Below are 17,775 nucleotides of genomic sequence, written 5' to 3'. Positions count from 1 at the left end.
ACCGCCTTCGCAGACCGGACAGTCGTCACCATCGCAGTGAGTGCACCCCCCCCCCGAGCCTCCACCTCCCACCTCCACCTCCACCCCATCTCATGGGCTTCCGTTGATGGTGATGGTGGTGGTGGTGGGGGAGGAATCCGAGGAAGAGAGAGGGCGGGAAGAGAGAGGGAGGAATGGAGGGGGAGGAAGAGAGAGGGAGGAAGAGAGAGGGAGGAATGGAGGGGGAGGAAGAGAGAGGGAGGAAGAGAGAGGGAGGAATGGAGGGGGAGGATAAGAGAGGGAGGAACAGATAGGGAGGAAGAGAGAGGGAGGAATGGAGGGGGAGGAAGAGAGGAGGACGAAGAGAGAGGGAGGCAGAGAGGAGGAGGAATGGAGGGGGGAGGAAGAGAGGAGGAGGAAGAGAGGGGAAGGAAGAGAGGAGGAGGAAGAGAGAGGGAGGAAGAGAGAGGGAGGAAGAGAGAGGGAGGAATGGAGGGGGAGGAAGAGAGGAGGAGGAAGAGAGAGGGAGGAAGAGAGGAGGAGGAATGGAGGGGGATGAAGAGAGGAGGAGGAAGAGAGTGGAAGGAAGAGAGGAGGAGGAAGAGAGAGGGAGGAATGGAAGGGGGGAGGAAAGAGAGTGGAAGGAAAGAGAGAGGGAGGAAGAGAGAGGCAGGAATGGAGGGGGAGGAAGAGAGAGGGGGAAGAGAGGGAGAAGAAGAGAGGGGGAGGAAAAGAGGTGGAGGAGGAAAGGGGGAGGAAGAGAGAGGGAGAGAGAGAGAGGGGGGGAGAAGAAGAGAGGGGGAGGGAGAGAGAGAGGGGGGGGAGAAGAAGAGAGGGGGAGGGAGAGAGAGGAATGGTGGTGGTGGTGGTGGTGGAGGAATCAGATCAGAACCAGAGCTCGTTCTGCTTCCTGTAACTCGGACGAGGGGATTAGACTCAATGCACCGAGGGACATTTTGGCAAACCTAGCTCTCTGGACGAGCCAATGGCCAAGTAGCAGCGCACGATACTTAGAGAGAGTTGGATCACATTTAGATTCGCCAACGACCAGTCTGCATCGCCGGGGGAACATCGACCCGGCGTCGTCGATCACAGATAGCTGGTATGCTGCTGCTGTCCAGGGTTAACGAAGGCGTTATGTGAGAGCGGTCTGAGGCTTGATGTCCATAAATCACTTCATTCCCTGGGGAGATGGATGCAGATAAACGCCACGTCCTTGGTCCTCTCTCTCTCTCTCTCCCTCTCTCTCTCTCTCGTCCTGAGATCAAACTCTTCTTCCCCAACTCAGTGATTGAGCAACTTTCTCTAAACTTACTCCTTGTTCAGTGTACCCTTTTTCTGTCCTGTCATAACGTCGCCGTACTCTTTCTACCGCAAACTTTTTCCTGGTCAAATGAGGGGTTTACAATTCGCTCCTAGTTCTGTTTCCGTAACATTGGGGTTCTTCTATCGGAAATGATTCAGGGGAATTTGCCGTCATTTCCTGGTTATTCAATTGGGTTTTCTGATATGATCAAATCCATCCATACAGGATCAACAAAATATCCCGGGGCATAGATAATAAGATCAATACACAAAATCATGTTAGGATAAATAGATTCTACACATGTCCTGTTAGAATTACAAATCATTTACTCACCAAGTACTGTTGCAATCAATTCTAATTGGTTGTTAGAATCAATTGTCATTGATTGTAAGAATCAATTCTAATTTACAGTTTATATCACTTGATTTGCAACATTCCTGATGGGATGAATTTGAACCCTTACTTAGAAACGCTTTAACTGTCCTTTAGACTCACCTGTTCTCTGTTAAGACTCGTCCACGTAATCCTCTTCCCTTTTTTCCCTCTCTTCCTCCCCCTCTCTCTTCCTCTACCTCTCTCCCTCCCCCTCTCTCCCTCCCTCTCTCTTCCTCCCCCTCTGCTCCTCCCCCTCTCTTCCATCCTCCATCTTCTTCCTTCTCTCTCTCCCTCTCTCTCTCTGTGGCTTGGTCTGGTCTTGTCTGTTTCATGAACTCTCTCTCCTACTCCCTTCTGCTCTCTCTCTCTCTCTCTCTCTTTCTCTGTCTCTGTCTCTCTCTCTCTCTCTCTCTTTCTCTGTCTCTCTCTCTCTGTCTCTCTCTCTCTCCCTCTCTCTCTCTTCCTCTCCCTCTCCCTCTCTCTGTCTCTGTCTGTCTGTCTGTCTGTCTCTCTCTCTCTGTCTCTGTCTCTCTCTGTCTGTCTGTCTCTCTCTCTCTCTCTGTCTCTCTCTCTCTCTGTCTCTCTCTCTCTCTGTCTGTCTGTCTGTCTGTCTGTCTGTCGCTCTCTCTCTCTCTCCCTCCCCCTCTCTCTGTCTCTCTCCACTTCCTGTCTCCCCCTTATCCATATTGTAATCCTCCTCATCCTCCCCCATGCCTCCCACCCTCCCCCTCCCCCTCCCCTCCCCTCCCCCTCCCTCTCCCCTCCCCCGCCCCCTCCCCCTCCCTCTCCCTCTCCCCTCCCCCTCCCCCTCCCCTCCCCCCTCCTTCATAATGGTATTCATCGCTCCTATCTTTCATTCCATCGCTTGTCTTTCATTCTGCGTCCTCCGTCCAATCTGTCCCCGACCCCGCCCACCACCTCCTCCCATCCCCGCCTCCCTCTGTCTCACCACCACCTCCTCCACCCACACCACTCGGCCTGTCTCACCACCGCCTCCTCCACCCACACCCCTCGGCCTGTCTCACCACCGCCTCCTCCACCCACACCCCTCTGCCTGTCTCACCACCACCTCCTCCACCCACATCCGTCTTCCTCTCTTACCATCGACTCCTCCACCTCCTCTACTCAAACTCCTCCTTCTGTCTTCCAACCCCATCCCTCCTCCCCTCCCACCACCACCACCTCCTCCACCACCACCACCACCTTCACCTCCTCCACCTCCACCACCTCCACCTCCACCTCCTCCACCACCTTCTCCTCCACCACCACCTCCTCCTCCTCCTCCCCCCCCACCCCCCCAGCACCTGGTGTCGTCCATCGCGGCGGCGGAGCAGGTGCTGGTGTTCTCCTCTGGGATCCTTGTGGAGTGCGACTCTGCCGCCGCCCTGCTGGCCCAGGAGGACAGCCTCTTCAGGGTGCTAGTGCAGAGCCACAAGTAGTCCTCCGCTCCGGGGCCCACCCTCCGTCCTCCGTCCTCCTGCTTCGCTCTCTGGTTCCGTCTCCCTACTCTTTCTTCTCACTCCTTTTCTTACTCTTACTCTCCTACCTGCCCTTGCGGTGCCTTCCTCTTCCTCTTTTTACACCTCTTCACTTTCCGTTTCTTGCCCCTTGCCCCTCGCTTCCTCACTCCCTCGTTCTCTCCCTCTCTCCCTCCCTCGTTCTCTCCCTCCCTCATTCTCTCCCTCCCTCTCTCCCTCTCTCCCCCCCGAGTTCTTCTTCTTCTCCCCGTGGAGTGGGAGGCACCCCAGGGGCCTGGAGTCTGGGGGGCCTCGGCCCTCGCTGCCTCTGGCACCCCGTCCGGTTGGTACCAGACAGACCACTCGCCTGCACGCCTACCGCACTAAACCCCAGACGGGACTAGACCAGACCAGACCGGACTGGACCAGACCAGACTAGACTAGACTAGACTAGACCGGACTGGACCAGACTGGAAATGACCAGACTAGACCAGACCAGACCAGACCAGACTAGACCAGACCGGACCAGACTGGACAAGACCGCACTAGATCCCAGACTGGACCAGTCTGAACCAGACCAGACCAGACCAGATCAGACTAGACTAGACTAGACTAGACTAGACCGGACCGGACTAGACTAGACTAGACTAGGCCAGACTGGAACAGTCTAAACCAGACCAGACCGGAACAGACCGGACCAGACCAGACCACACTAGACCAGTCTAAACCAGACCAGAGCATACCGCACTAGTCCGGACTATCTCTTATGCTCTGGTGTTCAGAGCTACATTACATGGTCTACTGTGGTGGTTAATTCAGCGACGTATTGGGAAAACCGATTTTACGTTTTAAATGCAGTTCTGGGTTTGTGAGAAGCAAAATGGCTGACGTTTCAGGGCTTAAACATGAGGACGCCATTTAATGCGTAAGAGTTTAATTCCATCAATTTAGAGGGGGGTAGACAAAACAATCCTGCATGTTGTTCCTCTTTGAATGACTGGCGTATCATATCTGTTGTATGTCGTTCAAATCTTGTCAAAACTTCATATCGTCTTTCAAGAACCCGCCTGTACACATTAATGATTCTTCTTCCTCTGTGTGTTTGTGTGTGTGCGCGTGTGCCCGTGTGTGTGTTTGTGTGTGTGCGTGCGTGTGTGTGTGTGTGACCATGCCTTTGTGCGTGTGTGTACCCGTGTGTGTGCCTGTTTGTATGTGTGCGTGTGCAGCACCGCGTCCACACCATCCTGGAGGCCGACCTGGTCATCGTGATGAAGAGGGGGAACATCCTGGAGTACGACAAACCCGAGACCCTTTTGGAGCAGGAGGACAGCATGTTCGCCTCCTTCGTCCGCGCCGACATGTAGGAACGGAAAAAAACTCGTAACATACCGGTCTACGGTACGATTAACGCTCAACGCGGCGTCGACCGTCGACGTCCGCGCGGATCCTTAACGTCTTTCCCGAGTTTGTTGGATCCCGTCTGGGACGGCCGGTTTGGGTCGAACAGAACAGACGAGCCGGTCGTTCGGTTAGCGCACTCCCCCCCCACCACCATCCCTACCCTCCCCGACGTCTATGGTTCATCGCCATGGAGATGGAACCCGACGTTCAGCCATCTTGTTTAAAGGGGTGGTAACGTCACAAAGCCCACCAGGGAATTCGGTGCCCGGACCCTCAACCAATTTTTTTATTGATGTTTTTTTTATTGATTTATTGACGATGTCTATGATTTTGATGTGTTACTGTCAACGAAAAAAAAATTGATTGATGAATGCAGTGATTGGTTTATTAATCCATTCATTGTTAATTGTTAGTTCAAGGAATCTGTTGATTTATTCGTTGAAGTATTTTTTGGGGTTTGAACGTTTTATATATCGTCTTATTTAAAGTATTAACCTTTTGTTATGTGTCATATCAGATCATTTAGCCTCTTTTCAACATGTTTGTGTCACGCTTAAAAACACGGTGTGTCACAGGCCACGGAGTAAACTAGTCTTCAAAGTCCAGGTTTTGATCCAAGATGAGAACTTCCTGCTTCAGAGAATAAAAGTCCTACATGTCCAACAAGCACTTTTGTATTTTTGAAATTGTAAATTATAAAATACTAATGAACTAACTCAAAATATTAGGGATGACTTTTATTTCCTGAAACTGGAATGTTCCTCCTAGTTTTGGTGTGTAGGAATATGTCGGGGTTGTATTGATTATTGATTGATTGAAACCGCAACTTCAACCTCTCAAACCAAAAAACAAAACCTCTTGATAAGGATTTGAATGACGTGAATTTAGTCCTTGGCCTGTTCTGTATTTCATTTTAAATATCATGTTTCAACACGAATGAACATTACTAGTACAGAACTTTGTATTGAGTCCAATGAACTGAACAGATGTCAAAAACAGCCTTATTCACGGTATACAGGGACTAACAGTATAGCAACATATTATTTCTACACCAAAAACCTTATTCTTTAAGTTTTCTTAATTAATATACAGCTCTTCCTGCTACAGCAGGAGTGGCGCTAGGCTAGCATCACTGCTAGCCGTTAGCTTAGCACTTGTTTTTGTTTCTGTGGCCTGTCTAGTGCGAACACTGTAGGGTACCACGTCAGAGTCTCCTGTGAGAGCCGGTGGACCCCCTGTCTGTCTGCCGTCGTGCGTTGCTGAAACCCAACTTCTCTGGGACCCCGGATACTAGCTATCCACCCCTCCCGAGATACCATTATTTTATATACACCTGTATCTCTATAGAGTTATTATAACCCTTTTCTCTTTTTCGTGTCTTCATATCGGTACGTATACTTTCAGTGTTTGACGAACGTTTGATCTGTTGGTTTAGTGGCAAGATTATTATTTTTTTGTTGTTTTACATGGGGAGGGAAATTAGGCTTGTGTTTGATAAAGCTCCTTTTGAGTCTCAGATCACATCTTTATTATGGTCTTTATAGCGCATAGAAGCTTTAAACTTTCAGTACTCTGGTCAGGGGACAAACAAGCCATATCTCAACAACAAACCAGTGTGTGAGTATGTTTCTATATCGGCTTTTTATTATGAATTTGTACTCGCTTTTTTATAGAGCAGTTTATTAGCTCCCAACCCCATGTGATGTCGCTACAGTTACGGTCTTGAAATGGCTTTTTAACGGCAAATCAACATCACACCTGGTGTAATATATAGGCTCTTCCAGATACTTAAACTACAGGAATCTCGCATATATACCATAACAATAATATAATGATAATCATAAATGGTCTATGGGGCCTTAGAGTGAAAACGTGAAGACCTTTAGACGGCAACACCTGTATATTACTCTATCCCTCTCTCGCCTGCTTGTGGTTCATTCTCCTGGGTTTTGGACGTCAGGTCTGATCACCAGAGCAGACTCCCAGTGGACAGTATCCAGCACAGGGACGTCTGGCAACGGAAGTATCGTTAGCTAGCTATGGACCCTCCATCTCCACCTCCTTCTGTCTGAGTCATGCCCCCGGCTCAGGGGAGTGTGTATCAAAGTGTGGGACTGGCTTTGTATTTTTTTAACCGATGACTTTTAAACTTTATGGTTTGTTTTTATATTTGAAATGGTGTCAGAGGTTTCAGCTTGAGGTATGATTGTGTTCTTTGAGGAAACTGCTTGTGTGCCATGTGTTCTGCCCTGAAGTGTGTGAAAGCAGATGTTGGATACAATTGAGATAAAGCCAACAACTGCATTACTATGTTATTGGTTTTAGTTGTTTTTGTAACCTTTTTAAAATTTCCTCTGTCATGTTTGTTTCACCTACGTGTGTGTGTGTCTGTGTGTGTGTTTTTGTCTGCTCCTGCGTGATTGTGTGTGTGTCTGCACGTGTCTGTGAATGTTTTTGTCTGTGTATTCCTGTTTATAAGAACATATGTTCTTTCAATATATTTCTCAGAATCATGTCTAGAAGTGTTAGATACCATGTTCCATTCTTTGTTGTTTGTACGTGACTGTGTGACTGTGTGCGCACGTCTGTGTGTGTGTGTTTGGCGATGGGGTCACATCTCTCTGCCAAATGTGTCTTGTTATTGGCCGGCGGCCCTCCTCCCTGTCCTCTGAGCAAAGAGCAAATAAAAGAACGACTAACACAGAGGAACAGAATACTACTAATACTACTTCAGTGTCTCGGACAGCCCAAACGGTGACAGGTGATGGATCTCTTCCCATCCGATCTCCTCCACAGTTATAAACACAGGATGATATTTTTTACTGAGTTCATGTTGTTCCTCAGTTGTGTCGGTGTATGAGAGAGCTCTCCCTACCCTGATCTTTATCTAGCCTATATCCATCTCCTTGAATCCCTCACCCTCCTACCTATTTCGAGTTCGTCTCTTGATCATCACAGGGTATGTAAACTCTTCGTTGTCCGATTGGCAGCAAAGAGAAGATCAAATGGTTTTACACACGTGCTTTTGATTCTGGGACTTTCCCTCGCCCTTTTGTAAAGTCGTTAATCACAGTAAAATGTTCGTAGTAGTAAAACATCGGACAAGAAGCCATTGAGATAAATGTATTAATGGCCTTTATTATAGTATTCTACATGCTAACACTAATCCTATCAGTATCCTGGGCGGGAAAGATTGTCAGTATAGCCCTACCACCCAAACCTCAGCCATGCATGTATGCCTAGATACCCCCTCATCATGCAATCACCCCAACACATACAACTATGCATATATAGTGTGTCACAACTTTGATATTTATAAGATTGATTTGTTTTTCAAATGACCCGTTGACTGTTAAAACTATTAAATGATTTACAAACAGTCAGTTTCTAACCTCTCTTCATTACTTTGTTGTTATCTATATACATGTATGTATTTATATGTGTAGATATACATTATATCAACTCGATTATTACATTCAAACAAAGTGTGCCTCTTTTCAATAAATAAAAAAACATTGATTTCGGGAGTTAACTTTTCTTTCTCAAATATAAAATCCAACCCAAAACATTTATGACGAAGAGCCAACGGGTGGTCCGTTTGGTGGGCTTTCACCATGCAGACGCTTTACGCACAAACAGCATAAGTGATGAAACAGCGCCACCTACAGACCACATCTCCACACAAGTCAGCGATGCGTGCCTTCAAACGCAGACAAGTTTGGAAACTCATAAAAAAACCACGTAGTTATTTATGTAAGAGCCTACGCCACCAAATTGTTGTATAGTCCCGTTCGTTGTATGATACACGCTTCATTGTTCACCTTTTATTATATTCCAACGCAAACAAACACAACAAAAAAAAAAACTACAATCTCCTGAAACAATATTGATAAAGTGAGGTCGGGGCAGCCCAGAGCCACACCGCCCATGCTCCTCCGTCAGCCCGCCTCCGTCAGCACCGCCGTGGGGTCGAAGGCGCCCTGGAAACTCCTCTGAACTCGGGAGCAACTTTATGGTGGAAGCGGAGCTGGTGCGTCGGAGTTTTCTTTCGGAGAGCCTCGCCGATTTTTCTTTTTTTTCATTTTTCCAGACAGTCACTACCCAAATGAGGTGAGAGATTGCAGAACATGTCTCTGAAATGCGGATTATTTCATCATTTAGTGCTTTATGGGTGCAGGTGAGAACGCCGCGAGTGTTTTTGGGACTCGGCTGTCTTTCTGGACTCCGCATCAGGTGGCCCTACAAGTTGAACGGGATTTAGGGACGTCGAGTCCAGACTCAAGATGTTGGCCCGAAAAAGCATCATCCCGGAGGAGTTCGGACTACCGGGGCTCGCCTCTCGGATGCCCCGCAAGCCGGTGTTCAGGGACCGGGTGAACAAAGCCCGCTTCATCGCCAAGAACGGCTCCTGCAACCTGGCGCACAAGAACATCCGCGAGCAGGGCCGCTTCCTGCAGGACGTGTTTACCACCCTGGTGGACCTGAAATGGCGCTTCACCCTGGTCATCTTCACCACCACGTTCGTGAGCAGCTGGCTGCTGTTCGCCATGACCTGGTGGCTGGTGGCGTTCGGCCACGGGGATCTGAACCAGGACCGTGAGAACCGGACCGAGTGCGTCACTAACGTCAAGTGAGTCAATAGACTAGTTTACCCCTCACCGCTGGATGACTGGTCTGTGTAAGCCCTGGCAGTGGGGAACGTTGGAAAACACAGGAATTCATTAAACGTGTTTTTTTTTAATTTTATGTGGAGTTCGATATCGACAACATAAGTTGGTCTCTAACTTTCGATACATTTAAAGTGAATCCATTCTCTGGGTCTCTCTTGCCCCCCCTCTCTCGGCCTCTCCCGCCCCCAGGTCGTTCTCCTCGGCCTTTCTGTTCTCCATCGAGGTGCAGGTGACCATCGGCTTTGGGGGCCGCATGATCACCGAGGAGTGCGGCACGGCCATCGCGGTGCTCATCGTCCAGAACATCGTGGGGCTCATCATCAACGCCATCATGCTGGGTAGGGAAGGAGAGGGTGGAGAGGGTGGAGAGAGGGTCGGGGGAGATGGACCCCCCCCCCCCCCCCCCCCCCACACACACACACCGCTATCTAGAGGCCGTTTCCTGTTTCTCGCTCTTCTGCAAATTTGTAGCCTACTGGGCCATTTATATGCATTTTATTTATTTTTATAAAGTATTAATAGAAAATATTGAAGATCGTTTTGGCACCGTTTATAGATTTACTTGTCTAATTTTGCGTTTCACTCAAAGAAGTTTAATGGTATTGTGAAAAGCATTTCTACAGTTTAACAGTTTGAGACAAAACATTTCAAACGTAGAAACCATAATAACCAATAACACAACAATGTGCTTATCCTTTCAAAGGGGACTCCTATTCAAAGAGAATAGTTACAGTGTGAGAATAGTGTGTATCACTACATTTAATCAGAAGACAAATCTTTACTATTTGGTTGACTGTCTCATTCAAGTCTCTTCAATGAATTAATTTAATTATGAAGCAGGTAGCGTTATGAGTCTAAACTTTAGAATCATCTACAGGTAGACTAGAGACACTGGGATTCGAACCCAGAACCTCTCGACTGGGAGACAAACACACTTACCAGCACCCCATTAGTTTAATATGGGCCAACTTAAAGCTGTTCGACATCCATTGATCAATCCTCGTACAAAGTACAAAAAACAGAAAAGGAAATCTCTTTAATGTCCACTAGGGGGCCACTTGGCGTTACTGACAGCAACCACACACCTTGTAACATCACAAATACACAAAGAAACAGTTGTGACAGAGTATGAGGGAGCTCTCTAGACCTGGATATAGATGGATATAGATAACAGCTGGATACATATTTGTACACTATTTTTCTATTTGAACATTTTCTATTCGACCATTTAAGTTCTCAGTTACAAAGTGTTTTTTAGGAGAGAAACGCTGAATAATGCATCGTGTTTTCAAACTCGAAAAATAATCGTTTGAATCGTGATATCAATATTGACCAAAATAATCATCATTGTGATTTTTTCCAAAAATCGGGCAGCCCTACTAAAGACATCCATATCCCCCTCCCCCCCGCGTCTCCAGGCTGCATCTTCATGAAGACGGCGCAGTCCAACCGCCGCGCCGAGACGCTGATCTTCAGCCGGCACGCCGTCATCGCCGTGAGGAACAACCGGCTGTGCTTCATGACGCGCATCGGGGACCTGCGCAAGAGCATGATCATAGGGGCCGCCGTGCGGCTGCAGGTACGCCCCGCCCCCTTCTGTGGTGCTCTGCTGTGATTGGTCGTTAGGGGCCGCCGTGCGGCTGCAGGTACGCCCCGCCCCCTTCTGTGGTGCTCTGTTGTGATTGGTCGTTAGGGGCCGCCGTGCGGCTGCAGGTACGCCCCGCCCCCTTCTGTGGTGCTCTGCTGTGATTGGCTGCGGCCAAGAGAGGGCTCGGCCGGTAGCGTCAGGGTGGGCAGGAGCGGACAGAGAGGGGAGACACTGGAACGGATGGTCCTACAAACTGGAGAAACCAGTTTAAACTTAAGAGAGAAAAAAAAAGAGAAACTGAGAACTTAAGTAGACACTAGACAGGTGAGTTGAATGAGTTAAATAACGCAGGTGGAATTGAACTAAAATCGCTGGTAACCTACACCCCTCCCCCTGGTGTCAGAAACACAAACTACAGGGGTTTCTGTAAAGGTGTTTTTATTCATGCCTCCATGCCTTGTCGGCTTAATAACTATTGATCTCTCATTATAATGTTTGACTGCATTGATAAACAATATCAATAGAAGATGTTCAATTGGTTGTCTGTCTTTTGACACGGCAATGAGAACTTTTTGGTTATTTTACTGAACCAAATCAATGGATCAGTTGGTAGATTGGTAACCGGAAGGTTGCTGGTTCGATCCCCGGCTCCTCCTATACTACCGCGGTGTCACTGAACGAGACGCCTCACCCTGATTACTCCCGTCGCGCTGGCTGTCGCCTTGCATGGTTGCCACCTCCGTCGGTGTGTGAAGGTGTGCATGAATGGGTGAATTCATGCACACAGCGCTTCGAGTGGCCACTGGTTAGAAAAGCGCTTTATAAATGCAGTCCATTACCAATGGTGAATGTTGGGCCCTCCACTGGTGGTCCTAAAGCCTAATGCACTGCTGTCCCGGTCCTGTGCCCCCCCCCCCAGGTGGTGAAGAAGACCACCACCCCCGAGGGGGAGGTGATCCCCATCCACCAGATCGACCTGCAGACGGAGAGCGCCCTGGCCAGCAACAGCCTCTTCCTGCTTGCGCCGCTGATCATCTGCCACACCATCGACAAGAACAGGTCCGTACACACGCACATACCAAGAACATACGCACACACGCAAAGCAGGCCCTCACACGCATCAAAGTACACAAACCCGGACACACAGGTACACAAATATTTTCATTTGTATATATATATATATATATATATATCACTTTTATATTATATAAATTATTTATATTCTATTTCCGCATAGTCCGTTTCGCTAAATGCCACAAAATGATACACACTTTACCTTACAGGCTTGAAACGAGTTTACGCGTCCACACAAACGCGCGGAAAATGAGCTAAGACAAAAAAATAGAACTTAAGTACAATTACAAACATAAAATACGAAACATGCGAAACAAAAAATTTGAAAAGCGGGTGGAGCTTACACCACCACGCCTTACCTCTCCCTCGCCCCTCGCCACCAGCCCGCTGTACGACCTGTCGGCCATGGAGCTGCAGTGCAGCGACCTGGAGGTGATCGTGATCCTGGAGGGCGTGGTGGAGACCACGGGCATCACCACACAGGCCCGCACCTCCTACATCTCGGACGAGATCCAGTGGGGCCACCGCTTCGTGCCCATCGTCAACGAGGAGGAGGGCGTCTACTCCGTGGACTACTCCAAGTTCGGCAACACCGTCAAGGTAACAGGAGGAGTAGAAGCTGACTGCTCCACTCGGGGAACACTTTTTTTTTTTTACTAATTTGACGTAAGGGATAATGGTAAGTAATACCCTGACTCGTTTGTACTTTTTACTTACTTACTTATGTACTACATACTTAGTTACGGGAGGCAGTAGCTCAGAAGGTAGAGCGGGTTGGCTTATACTCCTCGTAGCTGGAGCGTTGTGGTGTCCCTGAGCGAGACGCCTCATCCTGACTGCTCCCGACGAGCTGGCTGTCACACTTTTGATACGGGATACTTTGTAGTTGTAATGTTTTTTACGTACTCGATGTGAGGGATAATCGTAAGAAATACCTTGACTTCTTTGTACTTTTTACTTTCTTACTTCAGTTCTACTTTCTTACTCACTTACTTGTATACTTTTAGTTTTTGATTCATAATACTTTTGAATGATCTTAATCACTGCTGATAAGGTTTAAGGTGTTAAAGGTGTGCTGGTTGTGAATGGAGAACAATTCCTAAAGCCATCTCAATCATAGCATACGTAGCTTGCCAATGCTAATCGATAGAACTCCGAATTTGAGATGATGTACGCATTGTTTTCCATAAATCATCGAATCTTAAAAAAAAAAAGGAATTGTGCAAATCGTAATTTACATAAAACAACCCAAAACGACGCTAGCCCAATGCTAAGGCGCCGTGTGGTGCGCCCGCCCCCAGGTGGCGACGCCGCGCTGCAGCGCCAGAGAGCTGGACGAGAAGCCGTCCATCCTCATCCAGACGCTGCAGAAGAGTGAGCTGTCGCACCAGAACTCCCTGCGCAAACGCAACTCCATGCGCCGCAACAACTCCATGCGCCAGGGCGCCGCCGGCAGCGGCAACGTGCGCAGGAACAACACGGCGTCCCTCGCCATCCCCAAGGTGCAGTTCCTCACGCCGACCGACGGGGGCGCCAGCCTGGTCACCTGACACAACGCGTGCGGAGCCCGCCCCCCCCCTCCGACTCTCCCCCGATGGCTCGCTCGGAACGGAGTGTCGCTCTGTGCGTTTGTCGCTCACCATGTGTGGTAATATAGCTGGTGATAGCACTGTGTTGTTAGGGTTTAGTTCTTCTCTATTTTGCTTCTGCATTAAAGTATTTTCGGACAAGTTTTTTGAGGAATGGTATTTATCGTTTTTCATTTTGGTTTCCGATTTTAATCAAAATTCGGGCATTGGGAAGAATTATGATTATGAATCGTCCAAAGATAAGCGGGAAATGAAAAGTCAATATGTGATTGTACTAAGAATGTGGCCTATATTTACCCTGGGAATCCAGAGTTCTCGCGAGAGCACAATTTGAATTTCCTCAGCGAGTCACTCTGGGAACGGGCAATATACGCGCTCCCCGATTCCCCTGGATCCAAACATTAACCAATCACATCGGTGTATCTGATATAGGCGGGCCAAAGCGTTGCTGTTTTACCGACCGGATACGGCAAGAGTCTTATCTATTGGTAAGCTCCGCTGGTCTGGATTCGTCACCCCTTGTATTCTTCTGATCGGTCATAGTGTTATCCAATTGCGTGCAGTGATATTTTCAAATGCATGCTTGGTGCCGCCCCTCGAGTTGGGCCATTTTCATTACTCGTTGCCAGACCCTACAACTTTCTAAATGTGGGTCTGGATTTCCAGGCTAGCCTATATTAGCCTACCGCTCCGAATCGAATATAAACTCCTGAACTGAATTTTCTTCTATCTCGGATCACTGCACTTTGAGTAAATATACAGTGTGGTGTTTGGTCATGTGACCTTCTTAACGTTTAGTATCTTTCATTATCTGAATGTTTTTTTTATTTTTTTAACTGCTATTTTTTCTTGTACTGGCACATCTTTGCTACAATGTCTGTAAGAAAAAAAACAATCTTTGAATGATGAAGGTCATATCAGCGCCTTTACTTTGAAGGACAATTCATTGAGATGTACCTCACCTCCTACAAGATGTTCGACAACCTTTCTATCCATAGATGCATCATTCGTATATATCAAATGTTTTCATACTTTTTTTAAACTTTTTAACACTTTGTGATTTTTAGGAACTTGATATGTGCCTCCTGAATTAAAATATATTATTATTGCAATCTAACAAGGCTATTGTTATTCATGAGATTTTTTTATGACATCACATCCATACATTTTTCAATAATAAGCCAGCTTTTTTCGTATACAACATCAAATGCAACTCTCAAGCAAACGACAGCAAAGAGTGTGTTGTAACAGGTTAATGCCACTAGATGTCGCTATGCGCACGTCTTCGCGCTAAAGACTAATAGCAGGCGCCAGGTGTTTTGACTGATTAAGAAGTAACGTGTGCACCACTCACGTTGAGGAGGGTTTCAGACGCAGCCTTGTTTTGAGGAACAACTGAACACCGGTCCTGATGTCTGTCATTCCTTTATTTCTCCTCTCACTTACACTGAGGGGAATTCGCACCGGTAATGTTACATTTTGACTTATAGAAATGTGAGACCTACTGGTTAAATTTCCGAATGGATCAATCTTCCAGTGTGTTAACGTAACCGTGACCCTCTGTCATTACCGTAGGAGTCAATTCGCATTACCGAGTAGCTTATGACTTGATCAGTGTTGTACCTCTTGATAACATGACTTTCAGAAGGCAGCAACCACACCAATCAAACGGCACATGATGAGGAACACTACGGTATGCGTTATTCCCTTCTGTTCGAGTTTCACCCCTAACAACGTTCACTCCGCATGAACGTGAACTTTGCGATCATCAGCGTTGGCGGGGATTCGCACCTTCACCCCCGAGCTGGAGATCGAGACGAGGATCATCGGTGGGAAGGAGGCGTGGGCCCACTCATGGCCGTGGCAGGTTTCCCTCCGCTACGCCTCCATGCCGGCGTGTGGAGGCGCCATCATCGCCCCCTCGTGGGTCATCACCGCGGCGCACTGTTTTCAGAGGTCAGATGTCACTAGTGCACTAAAGGCTTCCTTCTGATTCCGGCAAGAACGGTCAAAACAATGACGTGTCGAATCAATGCAAATAATAAAAAAAACGTCCTGGTTCTTTACACAAAATGTTGAGAGGTTACTTAAAGCCGAACCAAAATAGGGTTTTTGTTTGTGCTTGTTTGTGTTTTCTCAGGTTTAAGACCGCCTCTTCTTGGACGGTCATGGCAGGAAAACATGACCTGGAGAACCCGAATGAGACCTTTCAACAGGTGACGACGAATACGCACATCTTTTTTGTTTACAACTGTACATGCTACATACCGTGAGCCTCATAGCATGATCACCTGAGTCATATTTTCAGCTTCATCTTGTAATTAATGTCAATAATTGCCTCAGTAAAATAGATGACTTGGGAAGAGGGTGATCATGGAATGTAACAAGCGCTCTGATTGGCTTAGGATATAGCCAATGAGGCACAGTGATTCATGAGCATTAGGAGGGTAAAGTGAGGTTAGATATCACAATTTGGCCAAAATATGACTTAGGCAATTATGCAATGAGGTTAACGAATCAGTGTAGTGATCTTTCAGTGATCTGTTAAACACTTTGAGGCGCTCATACAGGCCTAAGCATACTCTGAAACATAAAGAATTCTCGTTTGTATCCGACGCCCTAGCTGGCGGGCGTGTCCAGGATCGTGAGCCACCAGGGCTACAGCCGGCGCACCAAGGAGTTTGACGTGGCTCTGCTGAAGCTCCAGACGCCCCTGGTGTACAACCAGCACGTCAGGCCCATCGAGATCTGGATGGGCCCCCTGCAGCCTCCCATGAGCTGCTCCATCACCGGCTGGGGCTCCACCAGAGAGAGTAACGTACCCAGTAGTGTGAAGTGTGAGCGCGGCGGCGTTTAGCTGTGTCTGACGTGCGGGGGGAACGCGATCTGATTGGCCGACGGATCCGTCGCTTTCCTGAAAAGTTGAACATTGCTCAACTTTCCGACGCGGGCAATGCAGCCGACGGAACGGACGGGCCCACGATGCATTTCGATAACGCCCCGGGCAAAGTCAATGGGATCCGTCGACGGACTTGTACGGTGTGAACGTGGCGTTGCTCTCGGACGCTTGTGGCTTCATCCACCTGTTGAATATTGTCGTGGGCTCGGAGCCATTGGCACTTTGGTTAATTTTAGTTAAGTTTAGTTAAGTATTTAATTTTAGTTAAGTTAAACCCAACCATTGATTTTGATCCCGGATTGACGTTTTCAAAAGTTACTGGCTTTCTAACCCCAAGAGCCACGGCCTTGGAGTTCGGCTCGATTTTATAATGTGTTCCTGGACCCGGTCCTGGTCCTCGATCCTAAACGTGTTCCTGGACCCGGTCTTGTTCCTGGTTCCCCCCCCCCCCCCCCCCAGATGGTCCGCGGGTCAACCGGCTCCAGGAGGTCAACGTGAGTCTGCTGCCGCTGGACAGGTGCAACCAGTTCTACCGCGGCCGCATCCAGCCCACCATGTTCTGCGCCGGGAAACCGGAGGGGGGCGTCGACGCCTGCCAGGTGGGAACGCTGGGAATCCACAGCTTGGGGGTCTGGGAGTAGGGGTCGGGATCTGGTTGGGAAGTGGGTCGGAACACACAAGGGAAAACTCTTTTTTCTGGGTCCAACTGACACACTGAAATGGTATTTTGGGTCCCAGGATGGAGAGAGTTTGAGAAGGTCGATAGCCAGAATATTTTTTAAACGTAATGTACAGTGAATGCATGACGCTTTATGAAAATGGACGGTTTGATTAAACTTATCTCGGAATTCTGAGATAATTATGTGGTTAATTCATCAAAACTAGAGCAGTATTAAGTTTCTCAGGTGTCCCTGCTGCTGAACCACCTCACAGCGTGGTACTCTAGGATAGCCCAGTTACAGATTAGGACGATTTGAGGTAGCGATGGGCTTTGCCTTCATGATTTGCTGCCTTTTATTATAAAAAGAAAAGGAGATAAGTAATTTCAACCTTCAATTGATTCAGGAAAGTACAGTCAGTGTTGCAAATTACAGCACACCTCGTCTGTAATGTTGTCAGGATTTTTCAGTTTAACAGTTGGTGTCATCATTGTTTACTAGGCATGGGCAAAACGATTAATTTCCGGGAATTGGTTCTTTCTGCTCCCTTCACTATCACAAATCGTTTGTTTGATTCGTTTGTTCAGTTTGTTAAGTCATATGGTCTGTTACGTAATTTGGCAGGGAATCTCAGGTGTCTGGCCTCACCCCTTTGCTTTTAAATATGAGGTACGCCCGCAAATGGAGCCTTTTAAAACACCAGAAGGTCTCCGACGGTGACTGTATTCGGAAAAAAGCAAATTTCTGTAGCATTAGCCTAAGACGCCGCTCAAGCATT

At 47.9% G+C, this 17,775-nt stretch overlaps 2 protein-coding genes across 2 annotated transcripts in view; both read left to right on the top strand.

The window, feature by feature from the left end:
* Positions 1 to 7,789, top strand: part of abcc9 (ATP-binding cassette, sub-family C (CFTR/MRP), member 9) — a gene marked incomplete at its 5' end in the record, with an annotated part of 55,981 nt that extends 48,192 nt beyond the window's left edge. The window contains 3 exons of the mRNA XM_079735625.1: positions 1,796 to 1,805; positions 2,962 to 3,075; positions 4,344 to 7,789. Coding sequence (XP_079591751.1) covers positions 1,796 to 1,805; positions 2,962 to 3,075; positions 4,344 to 4,481 — 262 coding nt within the window. The 3' untranslated portion in view covers positions 4,482 to 7,789. The remainder of the gene's footprint in view (positions 1 to 1,795; positions 1,806 to 2,961; positions 3,076 to 4,343) is intronic.
* A 644-nt stretch (positions 7,790 to 8,433) lies between these two features.
* Positions 8,434 to 14,417, top strand: kcnj8 (potassium inwardly rectifying channel subfamily J member 8). Its single transcript, XM_079734324.1, has 6 exons — positions 8,434 to 9,148; positions 9,378 to 9,526; positions 10,607 to 10,767; positions 11,696 to 11,835; positions 12,234 to 12,450; positions 13,152 to 14,417. Exons 1-6 carry the CDS (start codon positions 8,802 to 8,804, stop codon positions 13,398 to 13,400), a joined length of 1,263 nt encoding a protein of 420 aa, XP_079590450.1. The 5' UTR covers positions 8,434 to 8,801; the 3' UTR covers positions 13,401 to 14,417.
* Positions 14,418 to 17,775: the final 3,358 nt, after the last annotated feature.

The sequence above is a fragment of the Pollachius pollachius genome (genome assembly GCF_949987615.1).
Source record: "Pollachius pollachius genome assembly, chromosome: 4".
NCBI lineage: Eukaryota > Metazoa > Chordata > Actinopteri > Gadiformes > Gadidae > Pollachius > Pollachius pollachius.
The sequence above is the reverse complement of the archived record's forward strand: the minus strand, read 5'-3'. Positions and strand labels throughout refer to the sequence as shown.